General features: G+C 38.7%; 1 protein-coding gene across 1 annotated transcript; it reads left to right on the plus strand.

Moving 5' to 3' along the window:
- Nucleotides 1–13,531: 13,531 nt before the first annotated feature.
- hrh2b (histamine receptor H2b) lies at nt 13,532–14,869 on the plus strand (the record flags this gene model as incomplete). Its single annotated transcript, XM_084074261.1, has 2 exons — nt 13,532–14,152; nt 14,366–14,869. 2 exons carry the CDS (start codon nt 13,532–13,534, stop codon nt 14,867–14,869), a joined length of 1,125 nt encoding a protein of 374 aa, XP_083930387.1.
- Nucleotides 14,870–17,757: the final 2,888 nt, after the last annotated feature.

Here is a 17,757-nt window from a genome sequence, read left to right on the forward strand (position 1 = left end):
GTTTCCACCACTGACACTATATCACTTCTACCTGTGGTGTTTGAGTTACCTGTTATGAATCATAGCCTAGCATGCAGCTCTACTGCGGGTTTTCAGTCCCTCATGTACTGTACTGTGGTAGAATGATTGATTGAATACTTTATTTAGAAGTTTGTAGAGAGAAAAGGCACATGGAAGTTCAAAATACAAGGTCAACTAAAAATGATGAAAACCCAAAGAAGTCTTTATAATCACTATCGTTAGTTTCATATACAGAACTTTTTGGGGGGGAAGGAAGGTAAGTTGTTCATTATCAGATCTCCAAAATGAATATCCCTAAACTTTAGTTGGCAACTAACAGCCAGCTATAACCACACTGAGCTTGCAGGCATTAAGACAAACTTCCGGAGGGGGATACGCAGTCTCAAGGGAGAGCTCATATTATTTTCTCTGCAGCTATGTGGATCATATTGGAAGATTCATGATAGTTTCCCTCTGCTGGTATTTAGCCTCCTTTCTCTATGCATGCCAAAAATGACAAACTCCTACTGCAGCCTCTCCATATGCAAACAACCACTGCAGCTGCCCCATGGACAGAATAAACAAGACTGCAAGCTGGTAAGTGTGTCATGTGTGTGTAGGCATGTGCTTGAAATGAGAAGTTCTATCCACATAGAGAGTATAAAGCTCTCATGTAAAATCACAAAAGCTCTTCCATTGTCATGTCATACTGTATGCACACTCCCGTGTATGCATTAGTTTGTACACAGAAGTTCTTGTTAGAAAGAAAATATGTACCTTCCCGTTTCCTCCGCCGAAAGTAAATACAACGGACTCTATCCCCTCTTTCTCTTTCTATAAATGGAAACATAGCTGCCAGTTTGTTTCACAGAGACAGGGGACTAGTGACTCACTGTGACATGGAGACTCGCTGGCGGTGTTCCTTGGGGACAGTGAGGAGTGGTGGAGGGCGATGAGCACGGTTGGGATGTGCCCACCCCTCCCCAGCCGCCTCTCAGGGCACTGTTCTCAGGGGTGGTGGAAGGGGGGTTTATAGCCTCCGCTATTCATTGAAATGTGAGATTGGCTTGCCCGAGGATAGAAATGTAATATGACAGTGTACTGTGGAGGAGAAAGGATACGGGCACTGGCAGACTTTCCATATGGCAAACCAGGGAACTGCCTGGGGGGCATTGTGATCCTAGCATCACTTTCTTTCAATAAATTGGTTCTACGTATTAATTGCTGTTCCTGTCTCATTATTCTTGACGCACATCATTAAATGGTAGGGTAAGTGGTGTTTTTTGGTTGAAACAAAAGTTTTCTTTTGTTTTGTTAAAGCACGGTTTTCTTGTAGTAATTATTGCTATAGAGTGTTGCTCAGTAACAGGAGTCTCCCCATCTCTCCAGCTCATTAATAAACAGAAAACACATTTTCAGGTGGAGTGCAAAAAATTCAAAATTGTGCAAAATTTCAGCCAATCAGGAGAGGGTACCCATTTATCAGCTTCATTTTGTAGTATTCCAGTATTTCACTTATTTTAACCAAAGAAAATCACTTACCCTACCTTTAATGCAGGGCCATGTTGCAGAGGTGTGAGGATAGTGGGAGAACTCCCAATAGGCTTGCTAAAATTGTGTAATACAAGACAAAAGAAAAGAAAAAGAGCTGTCAAGCAGTGTATGTATTGAAAGAGGTAGGACACTATTAGCTAGCTTCTGTAATTCCCCAAAAGAAACCAAATCACTGCATGAAATCACAGACATATAAACCACAGTATTTACTCTAACTGTAAATTGCATTCTCTTCAGTTCCCCTACAACAGACAGGATCATCATCACACAATGTAACAGGATCCCTCTCTTTCATCTGACTTTCTCTCCACATCTTGCACAAGTACAGTTCCCAGTTGTGTCCAGCAGATGGGGTAAGAGTGTGGCAATAATTTCTCCAATCAAGAACCTCAAATGCAAACAGTCAAAAAAGGTCTGATGTTAGCAAAGTAAAAGCCTACCTATGGTATTTAAGTATAGTATTTTGAAGCACAGATTAAAGAAAAGTCTCCTTGATTCCAGCAAGACTAAGAGCAACAACATCCTCTGCATAAAATGTCCTTGTGAATAGAATTGTTCTTCGCCAGTACAGTAGGTAATAAAGATAAAAAAGATGAATAATAATAATTTTGACATGATCACTTGATCACTCATGACAATTGCTTTCATGATAACAGACACTGCCATACAGCAACAGAGGGAATTTGTGGGTGGCGGTTGACAGCCAAATGTCAAACAAAGACATGGGTGTCTTATCAGTTTCATTACAGAAGTTCCTCCATGAGTGTGTATAACATTGTGTCCTCCTCACTATTGTGAACACATTTATTATGCACCAAATTGATTTCCTTTCACCTGTTTGCATTGTGGCTCAATAAATGGGCCTTTAAATAACTGCTTTGTTTTGTTTTGGGGTGTTCTGCATCGACTGGACTTACTTTGTTTCCTGACCAGCGTATCCTTATCACAATTTATTATTTACAAACTAGGCATCTTGGCAGACACTCTAATCCACAGTGACTCACAATGTGTATCACATCTTGCTGCAGGAAATTATTTGCGTATAGAGCAAGTCCTCTATTGCCTTTCCCGTCTAGCTCAACATTCTTAATGGTTCAAATGTTCTCCACCAGAGCCATATATCACTGTCCTTCCTTGACCAGGTCAGTTTTTATGGAGCGAAACATATTGCTATTTCTGGTTAAACAAATATAAGTCCACCGACTTCTGTGATTCTCAGGCTTCCTCTTCCGCTGTAATTGCAGGACTGCATAGCTCCCAATGGAATGAGAATATCATGATGAACCACCCTCACTCTCTCTAAGAATAAGAATCTGAAATGCTTATCATATCAAAGGAAGCTGATAGTTGAAGTGTGTGCGCGTGCGTGCGTGGGAGTGTCTATATCTATCTATATCCATAGATATATATTATAATGGAAAATGTTACCCCTTTAAAATGCATGTATATGTAGCCTATATATCTCCTTTATCTAACCAGTAAAAAAAATTATACCTCTCTTTTGCAAGAATGAACTGGCCAATTGAGGTAAATAAGTTACACGATAACACAAAGAACAAACATAAAACATAACATTTAAAAACACAGACTACCAAAATTACTCACATAAGACAAAATAAAATGAAGTTTAAAAAGATTAAAGCAATAAAAGCCACTAAAGCAAATAAAATGGGCCACACATCAAAGCAGGGACAGCAACTGGTAAGAGCTTCCACGATAATCTTTTTAAAACTCCTTAACGAAATTAAAATAAACGTCTTTTTGCCTGGTGAAGCAGGATCTCCACTTTGCATCCATCAGGTTATTGCTGCATTGTGACATTGATGTTATTCTCATGAGTTATCTATCTGTATACATTTTTTGTTCATCTTTTTATAGCCAGTGCTATTATTTGTATCTAATTGCATATGCATATGTGTGAGTGTGCGTGTGCGTGTGTGCGTGTGTGTGTGTGCGTACATGTCTGCATTGCAGTACAAAAAACTGTTCATTACTCCCAATACCTTAACTGAATATACACTCACAAAACAGACCAAATACATGTTGATCCTAAAGTTCAAGTGAAGGAGAGGCAAAGCGAGCCTCTATTGCCTCAATTGTTTTGAAGACGTGGGAAAGATTTGTGATAACATCAGTATATGAAGGGGAGTGTTGAACAAACTAGAGGGGGCCGGGGGCAGCCAAAGCGAGGGAGGATTGAACATGAGTATACGCAAGAGCAGAGGCAGGGAAGAAGAGGAGATCATTAGGTTGGTTCCAGTAGGTTAGGTTTAGCCAGCAGACCTGACAGACGTTGAGGACCAGCCATGGAAGGTGAGACCATAGCATTGGGCAAATATGTACCGTTTAATTAGACAAATATACGTGAGAAAGTTTTGATAAAAATGTAACACTGTGCTCTTTGTTCTAAAATGTAAGAGATATGTTAGTTATTCATTCATTTATGTTTCGTTGTCTCTGGTTAAACATTGACTGCGTGTTAGCTGGCATGTAGGTGCATGGCTGGTTGGGGTGTGATTCAGTAATACTGTGCTGCTCAGTGCGGATTTATTATAGTATTGCATTTTCCGGTAGTCTTAAACATAACTCTTTTTTTAAATCTTAAGACAGTGTAGTGTCAGATTTTCTTGACACTTTCTTCTCCTTGTCAATTTTTCCCCCAAATCTCAGGTTCTTAGTTTTAGTGTGTATTTATTGAAGTTTCATTGAAGGTACAGTATTTAATCAAGCCAGTGAACAATAATGTCTTCATGTTTACAAAATAATCCTTCATAATGTAGCCTTTTATTCAAAGGAGCTGGATTCACTTGTGCTCTTCATGCACTTTTATATTATTTCAGGTTTCTTTTCATGACTTTGTGATATACTGTATTCATCTTGAATCAGTGGTTTTTGCTCTCCTTGCGTCATTTGGGCGCTATACCCTCACAGATGTGTTGACATAATTAGAGTAAACATGGCAGGGTGTTTCCAGATGGTTTGGAGATGAGCATATCAATATAACCTAGCTATCTAAAAAGATAATGGTATTGTATTGAATCAACAGCAATATTGTAGGTATAAAAAGTTTACATTATAATTTAGATACCGTATACAAATGCAGGTTTGTTTTTATTATTGGATATGACTTAGGCGTACTGTTTCGCTATGTATTGCTTATGGTGGATGTTCTTTTATCAAATCATTTTACGTGGGCTGAGCACACTATCTCCTTGAGGTGTTTCGGGCCTGTGTTTGCAAACCGTCTCATACCTTTCTTGCATGTAATTGACACCATCCTTTCTCTTACACTGGATGTTCAGTAATATTGTTCACATAATTAATGAGATAAGGCGGCATGAGCGACTACCTTGTCAATGTTGCTTCATACAAAATATATATTGTCAGAAATGTTATTGAACAACAAATTGGCAACAGTAGAATGATATTAAAATAACATGGTATGCCTATGTCAAGACTAATTACCAAGTGTATTATCATGATCAATCACCAATTATATGTTATCCTCAAATGTCATGATACATACAGTTTACTGTTAATTGTTAATCAAGTACACATTGTGCTTTAAAAAATACATATTAATGCGCATGTGGTTCAGATCCAATTACTAACATAAATGCAGAAGAGATCCGTTTTGATTTGTATAATGTTTTTGCCGTGAGATACTTCAGTTTGCGGCTAGTCATTTTCCCCTTGGTGAAACCAAGGAATGTCAATAAGTGTCCATTTTTAGAAACACTGAATTACATTACAATAAAAAAGAAAAAGAAACAATGAATTACAGATGTAGATTGTATTCTACCCGAATGAGAAAGAAATGTAGTAAAGGGAAATAACTAAATGCAATTCAACTTTTTTGAGAATTGCCTCCATAAACCATCCAATTGTTAAAATGGAGCTGTTACAAAGAAACATGAAACATTCACCGCAGTTGAACAATAACTAGGCTACTGTATGTTTGACTGTGACTCAGATCAAATCATGTAACTAGGCAGTTTTTATTTTCCAGCATACAGTATGCTTGGTCTGTGTGCTCAAAACAGTTTGAGTTCTGTTTTGGCCAGGACTCTAAAAGTGTCTAACGAGCAAATTAATTATGTAATGTACTGTAAAATGACCTCACGTCCTCCTCATGGAAACTAGGATTAGATTTCACCCGTGCTACCTTTGTTCTCAGGACACAGACACATGAGTGACATGGAATAGAAGGAGTAGGGAAAAGCACCGCTGGCTGGGTTTTATTTTGGGGGTTCTATCGAATTCTCTTTTAATCTTTAAGATGGTCCATTCCTGGCACAAGCCTCCTGTGGGATTAGAAGTGAGCAGCAGGTTGACCAAGGACACAGCATGACCCAAAACTCACTTTGTAACGAGCGTCTCTATGGAAACAGGACAGTGTTTACGGCTCTGGGGAATCTATTGAAATGATTAAAACCATTAGTTTTACTTCTGTAAAGGGAGAGTGCAGGTGAGACAAGGACAGATTGTTTTAAATCATGAATTTTGTCAAAATATGCTTTATACTTAATACAATAGTATACAATAGTACAGAGTATTGCGTCTTGTGCATCCAATTTAAAGTCCAACCAAATAAAAAAAACTCATCCTTTTTGGAGTAAAATATAACCTAAAAACTGTAACAAAAAGGCAGTTCACTTTTAATGTAACTTTCAACATATATTTTACTATATATTAAAATAATAATATATTTTCATAAATGTTTTAGCCAGCTGATTAGGTCATATACATACCAGTATGCCTATGTTCATTCTGTACAATAAACTGCTAGTTTGTATCCTTAAATCAAGTTGATAAGACCTAAAAACCTTGAAAAGTTCTTGAAATAGGCAAATAGCGATATAAATATGTATTGGAACTTGTAACTATATCGAACCGTAGGTACAGTACATACATATTTATCTGTAATTGTATTTACTTAAGTTTTAAGTAATATATATCAGTACAAGTTATGTTTGTTTTTCTTATCTGTATAACATTCCATTGTTCTATTGCCAAAGTAAAATGTCACACTTTAATGCCTCTAACCTCATTATTTGAAAGAAGAGCCATGCTAATCGGTGTAGGAATAGAATCAACACCTGAGCAACTGTCAATTGAATAAACTGTCTTTTTTTATTCAATTGCATTTGTTTACGTAACAGCATACTGTACAGATAGTAACGGATCAATTCTCAAATCTGAGCAGTCGTTCAACTAAATAGGAACGAGAACTGCGAAAGTTGACACCCCATGTTGTGAGTTGTATTATAACAGTTTCTAGTGATCTACTGCTGACTGGCGCCACATTTTGTCATTGTATTGATCTGCCTGAGTCTGAGCTGCTACTGTATGTTGTATTCCCAACTCAAAGTCCTCGTCTTCCAAAATAGCCCAAATCAGGCTCTGTGGCATTATCCTCATAGGATAATGGCTAGTGTCTAATATCAGAATCAGTTTTATTTGTCACATAAAGTGGATGAAATTATTTTTCTTGTATGTGCTCCATCATTTTGTGAGAGGACAGATGTAGAGTGAGAGCAAAGGGAAAGAGATAGAAAACAGGTTAAATAAAACAAATAAAGATATATAAATATATACACAGTCTTGTGCAGTAATATGGTCTACACCACACATTTTATGGCTCTATAGTTCTTGACATCATAAACATTTGGACATGTATTATGCTTATCTTTAGGAGATTTCTCCACATCATGGGTTTTCAACTGATTATGAACCAGGGACCACCACCCTGACTGAGAATCAACCTGGGGACCACTGTTGTGTTGGGAGGGGGGATATGGGCGTGGTGTGGGGGAAAAAGCTTGAAATTAAATAATGTTAAGGCCTTCATTTAATTTGTTAATTCGAGGTGAATTAAATCAAGCCCTTAACGGTCATTATTTAACTGAGATATGCTAGTGGTCCAGAGAAAAGATTGAGAACCACTGATCCATTCCTTTCCCATGGTTGCCTCTATTCTGTTCTCTTAACCTTCCATATTGAACTCATGTTAACCGATTCATTGCAACATATGTATGAGCAAGCACATGCAATTGATATGGGCACATTTACTACTAATGATGACTCAACCAGGTAAACCGGTACGGGTACAGTTTCCCTTCAAATTCTAACTCCCATTTCTGTGGAAGTTCTTGACATCCGACATCCAAGTAACTGACAACATTGATGCGTCATCATACATCATACTGTTTCTCAACTAGTGGTCGATAACATAAAATATAATACAAATCTTCACTTTCCTACATTACTAAATCCATGGTCAGGGACCACATGCAATACTTTCACAGACCACCAGTGGTCCACGGACCACCAGTTGAAAACCCATGCTCCACATGAAAGGCTGCCATATTATTTTAGATAAGACTCCTAGGGCAAATACTTTTTAGGCCAATATTTGCTTGTTCTAATAAATCATGTATGTCTGATGACTTAGTCTAGCTTTCTAATGATCATGTTGGCTTGACAAAATTATTTTGTATAATTTTGCATAAAGTGATCAACAGGTTCTTTCTTTAAGGAGGAAGACGAGCTCCTCCAAGTTTGTCTTAGTACTCTTTTTTTTTTTTTTTTAGTCTGGGACCCCAAATTTGGGGTCATCGGTACCATCTGAGGGGAATAATTCTCATAGGGATTTTTGGGAAGGTATCCCTAGTGCTAAGAAATATGTGATAGCATTGCTGGTTCTCTATATTGACCTTCTCTCTTTGAAAAACGGTTGGGATACAGCTCAGACTATACATTTCTCAGAAAAGTTGTTAAAATTAGCATCTCTATAAATGTTATCTATACAGACAGTGACAACATAGTGACTATATATTACATGAGATATACTTCTGTTTTCATGAAAGATGTAACACAGAGGTTTCCTCTGTAAATAACCTAAAGATTTAAAACCACCATAGAACATAAAATCTAAAATCTAACTAAATATAGTGCAAGTGTACAGTGTAAGTAATGCATAAGATAACTTTATGTTTATCATTACATACATGAATATCACCTTTTAGTCCATTTGACACTTCTATCTATATCTATCTAACCTAGAAATGTTGTTTCCTACAAAACGTTTTTGTTGTTGATTTGTATTCATGTGGGGACCTAGAACAATTTTCACCCGATTGCCCAAACTATGGAATTTGCATAATCCATAATGGCCACTGAGCACCATGGCAAAGATTTAACTTTTTTCTTTTTGCATTTTCAAATGTGTAGAATGCATTCCTGAAGCTATTTTCTTTTATATCAGGTCAATCTCACATGTTAAAGGTCTGGGAGAACAACAAATAGAAACAACTTGATGAATGTTCATGATTCAAGAACTGGTATTCGTAGTAATAGCATAACATATAAAATATGATATTTATCTTTTGCAACAACATTAAATATAATATGTTTGCTCCAACTCATAATCGGGATCAGAAAGTCCCATCCAAATAAGTCCAATTGATTGATTGATGTACTTTATTTAGTAAGACATGAGAACAGTACATGACAGTACATAACAGTACATGGAAGTACAAATTCACAATACAAGGTCTACTAAACTGGATAGCTCATTAAGCACTTAGCTTGTTTAAGATGAGATCCCCATGATCACACACAAGCTCAGCACAGTGTCTGTCCTGATCTTTATGACAGTCTGCTACCCAAACTGGTGAGCAGAGACAGTGTTACAGAATCCATCATGGCGCTGACAGACTAGGTCTGGCTTAGCCTCTCTGGCATGGAGCACATGCATCTTCAGCAGGTACTGGGTTAGATATAGTACTTCATCATGCGCTCCATGAGAGAGTGATCAAGTTAATCACATTGTCTCTCTGAACATTCAAACTGGTGGATGTGAAGTGTAGGAAGAATTAAGTCAGCCAGTAGGATGGAGATGAGCAATGTCCAGGTACAGGCACTCATCACGTTCAATCAGTATCACTTGAAGTTGCCTGTCAGTCCCCCATATGCTGCAACCTGCATTTCCAATGCTGAATCAGTTTTGCAATGCAGCTGAGGAATGACTGAACAAACAGCTGCATGTCTTATGGCAACCTTTATAGGTTGACAAGTATTAGTATTATATAGTCATTTTAAGCTCCTGACAGCCATCTTGGACACCATCTTGAAAATGACGCCTTTCCGAAACACATATTTTCCTAGATTTTCAGTATGTTCTTAAGCATGCCTAGAGGTTCCCACAGGGGACGCTGTGGGCGCTGGGGGCCTGTTCTCTCCTCCGCGTCATCAGTGCCCATACCCTAGGTGCAGGTGGGGTTGGCGAAAGGGCCCCTCTGTGTGGAGTTTGCATGTTCTCCCCGTGTCCCCTAGGCCTAGGGTAGTTAATACCCTCACAAAAACATGCAGTAATCCTGGTCACTATACTGCCTCGCCCTGGCCAGCCGGGGCGCCTGATGGAGGGGAAAGGAACTGGTTGGAATAACGTGTTCCTTCCACGCGCTACGTCCAACCAGGGAAACTCCCCCTGTCAGGTGACAAGATGGTCAGTTGGCTCTCATGCATTGAAGGAGGCATGCCCTGGCCCTGGCCTCCCTAGGTTGGCAGAGGGAAGGTAGTGCCCGGGATTACATAGACAATTGGCACTGGGTGTAAAAAATGGGGCTACAAAATCGTGGGATCTTTTTTTTTTTTTTTTAAAGCACAGGACCAATTGGAAAAACCTTTTGTATCATTTTTTGGGGAGGTTAAGTAGTATTTTTTCATATATTGACCCCTCAAATTTTCAGGTGTTATAAATAAATTAAAACGCATGATCGTGCACATAAAGCTACCACTGGTGCAATGCTATCACATCTTTTCTAACTCTAGACATGTATACCTTGACAAAAATCACTATGAGCATTATTCCCCTCAGATGGTACCGACCAACCCCCCTGGCTCACAGACTATTTCCTTTTGTGTAACATACTCTTTAATATGATTAAAGAAAGGTGTTTAATAATACATCCTGAGAGAGGACTTAACCTCCAGTGTGTATTAATATCCATATTGATGTGATATGTTATGTTAATTGAGACCATTATTACATTATTAAATGCACATCTCTCCATTATTCTGTTGTAATAAATAGGATTGGTATCACCTACTAACTTAAGCCTGGTAAAATTCAGATCAGTATCAACAACCAATGTTTGATCTGCAAGCCAATTCACAGACAATCAGTATGTTAACATGCTCACAATAAACCAGGATACTGAGTACTGTGGTTAAGGCAGGAAATCTCTGGTTAATAGCCTCTTACTCTAAAAGCCCAGTATGTGCGCTTTGGTCAGTATTTCTCCATACCCTCTTTCCAAAAAATGAAAAGAAAAAGACAGACTGACATTTTTACCACGGTTACAATGCACACAATATTTTGTTAATTATCTATAGCTACTGTATTGAGTTTAAGGCAATAGTTAGAGTAAGCCATTTCCATGCATCTGCAAAAAGATGCATTTCTCAGTAATGTTTTAATGTAAATAATGGATTAAACTGCAGTACTGTAATATGAGGGGCCAGAGTCTTTTGACCCTACTGGAATAAGATGACAGTGTGGATAAGCAAAAAGATCATCTGAACCATTCTAGAACCATGCCAGAATCTGAACCAAATGCAGACTTGCTCACCTGTTAATGAACCCTGTGTTTTAAGTCTTGATGTCCCAATGCAAAATTGATGTTCATCCAGATGCTTCATAATATTCCTTTAAAACATGTATTTAGTGTAACACCAAAAGTAACTTTTGCCAGTCGCTTGCTTATAAAAGATTGAGATGCAGCGTCTGTAGCAAACCTTCTCAAGTGTGAATGCAGCCTACCAATCTAGATACATTTATTTCATCATGACTTTAACACGATGGGTTATTTATTTTTATAGCATCAAAAGTCCTTGGGTTGAAATGTGTTGAATTTCATAGTTTCATCACTTGGTGTTTTATTTCTTCCACACTGTATTTTTGTACATTGCCCTCGTTGTCCCTGGTGATAGCACTTTAGCAGTTTTGTTCTACATTTGCATTTCAATATTGCCCACTTGGCACCTATGGCATGCCACTCTAGAAGGGGGGTCCCCTCTTTTGAGAGGATCATGGGTTATTTCTTGGGAGTTTTCCTAGCCCAATTGAAGGCATCATGTTATTGCTTGCGTTTGTCGTAGACAGAGCATTTAAATAATTTAGTTGTTGAAATTTCATTGTTGATTCTCTTAATGTATTTATTTCACACTGCAATTTTTGCACACATGTTTTTGTTCTGTTCCTTGTAAGTGCTCTATAAATAAAGCTGTTTATTTCTTTATTTATTTTTATTAAATAAATATATATGTTATATACTTACTTGTAATATGTAAATATAATGGGTAGCTAGCTAGACAGGGGCTGAAATCTTTTTGTTCTCCTGGCTCATTTTTTATGGCATGGCACAATAGCATTTACTGTAGACTAAATGGCTACAGTTTTAGACTAAATGCCTAAATTGTAAGAGGCTAGCCGTCTATAACAGGTTCTGTGTATGTGCGTGCGAGTCTGTCTGTCTGGGATTTTTTTCAGGCGACGACTGACATAATAATTATCTATTCATAGATGGACTGGATTACTGAGAGTAACCTTTCCCATACTTTCACACAATTGTCCATACCTTTCCAGGTCTGGAAACCACCAACACAAACCATTTATTCTTTGTGCAAGGAAGATTGGTGTCACTATTGTTTCATGATTTTTTTTATTTTTTTTTATATAGGAAGTGGCATGTACTTCTACTCTGTGTAAAGGCTGTGCTCTTAACTGAATAGGGTGATGGCAATTGTTAACTTGTAAATGGGCTAAACAGTATGGCAAACAGACTGATAAACAGATGGTGTAGTCAACAATGCACAAGGTGCGCACATTGTTAGTGTGATGAAAAGGCTGTGTTAGTGTCTGCAATATAACTGGGAGTGGGCAGTATGGAATAGTAGGAGTGTGCAGTAGTTGATCTGCTTGAAAGTTTGGGATCTAGGTAATTATGCAGTAGGTGTTTTGTATTTCAGTAGCATGTTCAGTATAATAAAAGAGTGATGTGGAATATCAAAGAATAGAAGTAGGAGGAGAAAACAAAAGAAACAAAAGAAAAAGAGAAAACAGTTCCATGTGTCTACCCAGGAAGTGGGTAGAGTGAAGCAGAAGAGTAAGAAGTTCATTTACACAATAAAACCTAAACATTTTCTGTTTGCTATAGAAAAACTGAAATGAGATATCATGTATTTAGTCTCATTTTCTTTCACCAGTGTGCTTGAATAGCTCTAGCACCAGTTCAGCATGTGTGCGTGTGTGCGTGTGCGTGTGCGTGTGTGTGACTTAACTGCTAACTCCTAATAGTTAGGATGGGTTAAATGCAGAGGGCACTGTGCAAATGTACATGGCGACTAACGCAACAGCAATATGTCCAGCCACAAAAGCGCTGCAACTGTAATTTGAAATAAACAGAATTCAGTGCCAATATTAGTGTGACCACAGACACAAGTCTGAAACAATGAGACATTTGTGGAGGTTTTACCAGTATCAAAGTTTCATCAAAGGCCACAACCATAACTATGTTAACATGCATGGTTTTTACATTTTTCTTGTTTTAGAATGATTCACGCCATAAAACATGAATCCTAATGTAATCGATTTAACTAAATCATTTGTTTCTTTTCTTCACTAGGATAGTGCTTGCGTCAGTGATAGAAGACAACAGATGTGGCACTATGACAACGGACATGGCTGACAAACACCCTCCAGTCAATGATTTTATGAACCCTATTAGCGTCACACGGGTGCCTTGGAAAGCATTGGCACTGATGGACACTGATAAGTGAATAGTGTGTCACCAAATCCTCCAGAGGAGTTCATCTTGTTGACGCTGAGATAACACCAGCAACCAGTAGCACTGATGAAGAAGCAGTGGTTGATTTGATGACTCTTTGCCAGGGGAGGGAGTCGGGGGACACCATGATCTCCACCGCACTTCGTTGGCTGGTTCTGGTGTTCTTCATCATTGTAACCGTTGGTGGGAATGTGCTGGTGTGTCTGGCTGTAGGACTCAGCCGTCGGCTGCACCGCATCGCTAACTGCTTTGTTGTGTCACTGGCGGTGACAGACTTCCTGCTGGGCTTGCTGGTAATGCCCCTCTCGGCCACCCTGGAGCTGCGTAGTAATGACTGGCCCCTGGGAGGGGCCCTATGCAACATCTATGTCTCTCTGGATGTGATGCTCTGCACAGCCTCCATCCTGACCCTGCTGGCCATCAGCGTGGACCGATATTTGGCCATTTCAGACCCGCTCGGCTATTCTCGCAGAGTTAGACCCGTCAGGGTGGCACTGGCCATGGCAACCATCTGGACCTTGTCACTGGCTATATCCTTTGTACCGATCCACCTGGGGTGGAACACAGCCAACTACAACACACAACATCTGGACTGGGGCATGTGGGATGAGGACATGGAGGGACGCTATTGCCTCTTTGAATGGAATAACAACTATGTGCTGTTGTATGCCTTTACCTCATTCTACCTGCCTCTGCTGGTTATGTGTGGAATGTATCTCTGCATATTCAGAGTAGCACGAGAACAGGTTAGTGCTTTTAAGCCTTAACATGGTTACATTGCATTACTTTTTGAAATTCTCAGGGGGTGGATTTTTTTGAGGAGAGGAAAAGAATCAAGCCCATGTTGGAAGAGGTCCAGGCTGGGTCAAATAAAGATGTCTTGCAAGTGATTACTGACCGTTTACAGCTCTCTAACGGTCTGCCTTAATGTTTTAACATTTTGTTTATCACTCCCTTAGGTTCGCCGCATCCGTGCTGCCACGCCGTCATTTGCTCGTACACCCTCTGCAACGGCCACAGTAAGGGAACACAAAGCCACAGTTACTCTGGCAGCTGTCCTCGGGGCATTTGTCATCTGCTGGTTTCCATACTTCACCTTCTTCACCTGCATGGGCATCAAGGCTCAGAAAACCCCTCCCACTACACTTCACTCTGTGGTCCTGTGGCTTGGGTATTTCAACTCGGCCCTGAACCCCATACTGTATCCTGCCCTCAACAGGGACTTCCGTAGGGCGTATGGGGAGCTGCTGCGTTGCAGGGTTGCCAGGTGCAGAAGCATGCAGTTTCCCCTCACCCGCGTGGCGTTGCACAAAAGAGTGCCGCTTGCTAATGGCCAAAGGCATGGTATACCACCTAAGGAGCATGTCAACACTATTAAAAAAGACAGCCTCTCTGAGGGGAACAGCCTCACTCTTCAAGAAATGGAAAGGAATGGCAACATCACCACTGATGCACCGAGGTGAAATGTAATGGATCTACATGGAACTGACAAGGGATGGGGCGATAATCATTATTATCGTTTATCATGATAAAACAAAGCTCACAATAATTGTATCGCGGAGAGAGTGTAATTGTCCTCCGTCATACACTAGGATGAATTAGCTTTTGTTGAGCTGCAAATTCAGTACCACTTACACCCTCTATGCTTGATAAAACAGACCTGTAAAGAGCACATTTGGCACGCTTTTATTTCACTCTACACCAATCGATTCGCCGAAAATAGCAGATCTACAAGCTCACGTGCAACGCGTTGCGAGCGTGGTTCGAGTGGTGTAAAGTGGCATTTTATAATTTGATTATCGCAATATCGTTAATCGCAAATATTTTTCGTGACATGTAATTTTCAAATCGTCCCATCCCTAGCACTGGCAGTAGATCCATTACATTTCACTGTTTAATTGTTTTTTTTTTAAGTCGTATATCCTTGTTCAGTTTAATGTCAAGAATTAGGTCTAACCACTATGTCTTTCCAATATATCTCCGTATATTTATTAGTGCAAAAACAATGAATAAAGCTTCAAGCCTAAGTACAACACTACATACAGTACACAGTTCAGACAGTTCAGACTACAATCCAATGCCTAACCTGGGGAGTAATCTAGACGTTGTAGTACTAATTAAATTTCCTTTCTCCTATTAAAAACTGTATTGTCATTTGCCAATTTCCATATTTGACACAATATTGTGGTTAAGTCATCATTCAAATTTAGAACATGGTCTAAATCCAAGCGGTCAAGAGGTGCACGCACATCCAAACATTTCGACGGGTGCTGGATTAAAATAGATAAACTGTAAAGAAAGAGAAGGTCCGCACACCATCTTAATGCCCCCAAAATAATGTATTGATAAAGCGGTAAAAATAAAACTATATCCAAGCCCCAGTATGCCTCTCTTACAAATATCAGATAGTATGTTCTCCAACGGAAGATTGATGACAAATGCCAGAGTATTTTTTTGTCTATTTAAATAAATTGTCATATACAATATAATTTTGTGATACGTTGTATTTCTTACACAGTTCATCAAATTAAAGCAGTATTTTTGTTTCATAATATATACATACAGCATTATCCTGCCAGGGTTTAATATTGTAGTGTTTAATTGTCAATAATAAAAGTTTTAGCCTCTTTTGTTCTGAAGTAAAGAGACCCCTTAAGGATTAACCTGAGGGGATTAACATTTTTAATGCACTCAGCAATATAGGGGTAGTTGTGAAGCCAATTGTTAGCACAATAACATCAGGCACTGACAGACCTTTATCCTATGGCTAATAAATCTAGTCAGACTCATACAGTGTTTTTACTCAGACAAATCTACTAAACCAAATATTAATTTATTTTATTAATTTTCTTGAAAACAAGATTGGAAGCATCTGAAATACATTGAGAATTATGGGCAGAATTTTAAGTAAAGAGATCCTTCTTAAAATAGAATATTATTATTATTTTCTATCAATTACTCACCCCATGAAGCCTTGAATTAATGGATTTCTTTTGTTTTTTGTCGTATTCAAGCAAATAATTTGATGACCGGCAATGACCGGCGGAGTCTATCCGACTCAGCAGCCACCCATCGAATTATTGGCTTAGGAATGCGACAAAAACAAAACAATCTCCATGAATTCAAGGCTTTATGGCGTGTGTAATTGATAGAAAATAAGTATTTTTTTTGGGTGAACTAGTCCTTTAATGCTTGTTGTAGTCAATGTAGTTTGCTACATCTGATACATTTTTCATGCCAAGCACCGTTTCTTCTAGCAGGCGAGTTTATTAAAGCAGAAAATAAATGTCAAACCAAAAGACACGTACGCAATTGTGTATGTTTGGGTTGTTGCGAGCTTTATCTCATGCTGATCAACATATTGATTTGAAGTGTTAGAACTTGTTTGTCTGTCTACTTGAAATGTTCACGCAGTGCTTACATTTGCATTTGTGATGTTAATGTTGCGAGTGTCACGTCAGTCATACTTGGCCACAGTAGAGTTCAAAGACACATTCATGCAATTTTGCAGGTCTAATTGTTCTGTGCTTATTTCTGTTTAACTTATTTGGTGTTACTATAAGTGGACAATAATGACAAGGCACTTTTTGAGCTCAGCATGTACTCGGATGATAGTGAAGATGAAAATTAATGAAAATTAAGACGTTACCAGAAGTTGAGTTGATTGAGTCACATGATTTGAGTCAAGTGATTCACATGTTTTGTTATTTTCGAGTTCTTTTTGTCATGGGTTTATTTTACAAATAATATAATTTAAAACGTTGTGAGCAACACGTTGTGAGCTTGTAGATCGGCTATAAGAGATTTTGGGGGAAAAGGAGCAGACCAAGTAGCCTATAGATCCCTCGGGGACCCTTGTCAACTAGTAGGCTGGTTTAAAGGAATACTCACCCACAACAAAGTTTTTTTTTAATCAATTACCCACTCAGTGATGGCATAAATACATATTTGTTGTATTACATTCCTTTATATATTTATTTTTAACTTCCTGTGTAAACCATCTCATAATAAGTGAGGAATGTGCCTGGCATGCACGTGGGGTTCAACACGAGCTGAGCCCACATGCTTTCCCAGGTGTGTGCATCGTTCATGGATGAGTCTGTTTAGCCTGGAAACTACTGCACTTGCATTACTCTGTGACAGTTATTTTGGAGTTTTTACATTTATTTTTGGTTTGCTGTTGTTAATAGGATCCCTATTCTTTCAAATCATTCTAATTTTTGGAATCTTCATCAACCTTAAACGAATGTGATACAAATAAACAAGAAATGACAAAGTCATAATATACCAGCTTGCGGGAGGCTTTTTCTGCCCCAATCTGCAGCACAAAATGTAAAAGTTGTCTTTAAAA

Source organism: Gymnoscopelus microlampas (genome assembly GCF_963454915.1).
Source record: "Gymnoscopelus microlampas genome assembly, chromosome: 12".
Taxonomy (NCBI): Eukaryota; Metazoa; Chordata; class Actinopteri; order Myctophiformes; family Myctophidae; genus Gymnoscopelus; species Gymnoscopelus microlampas.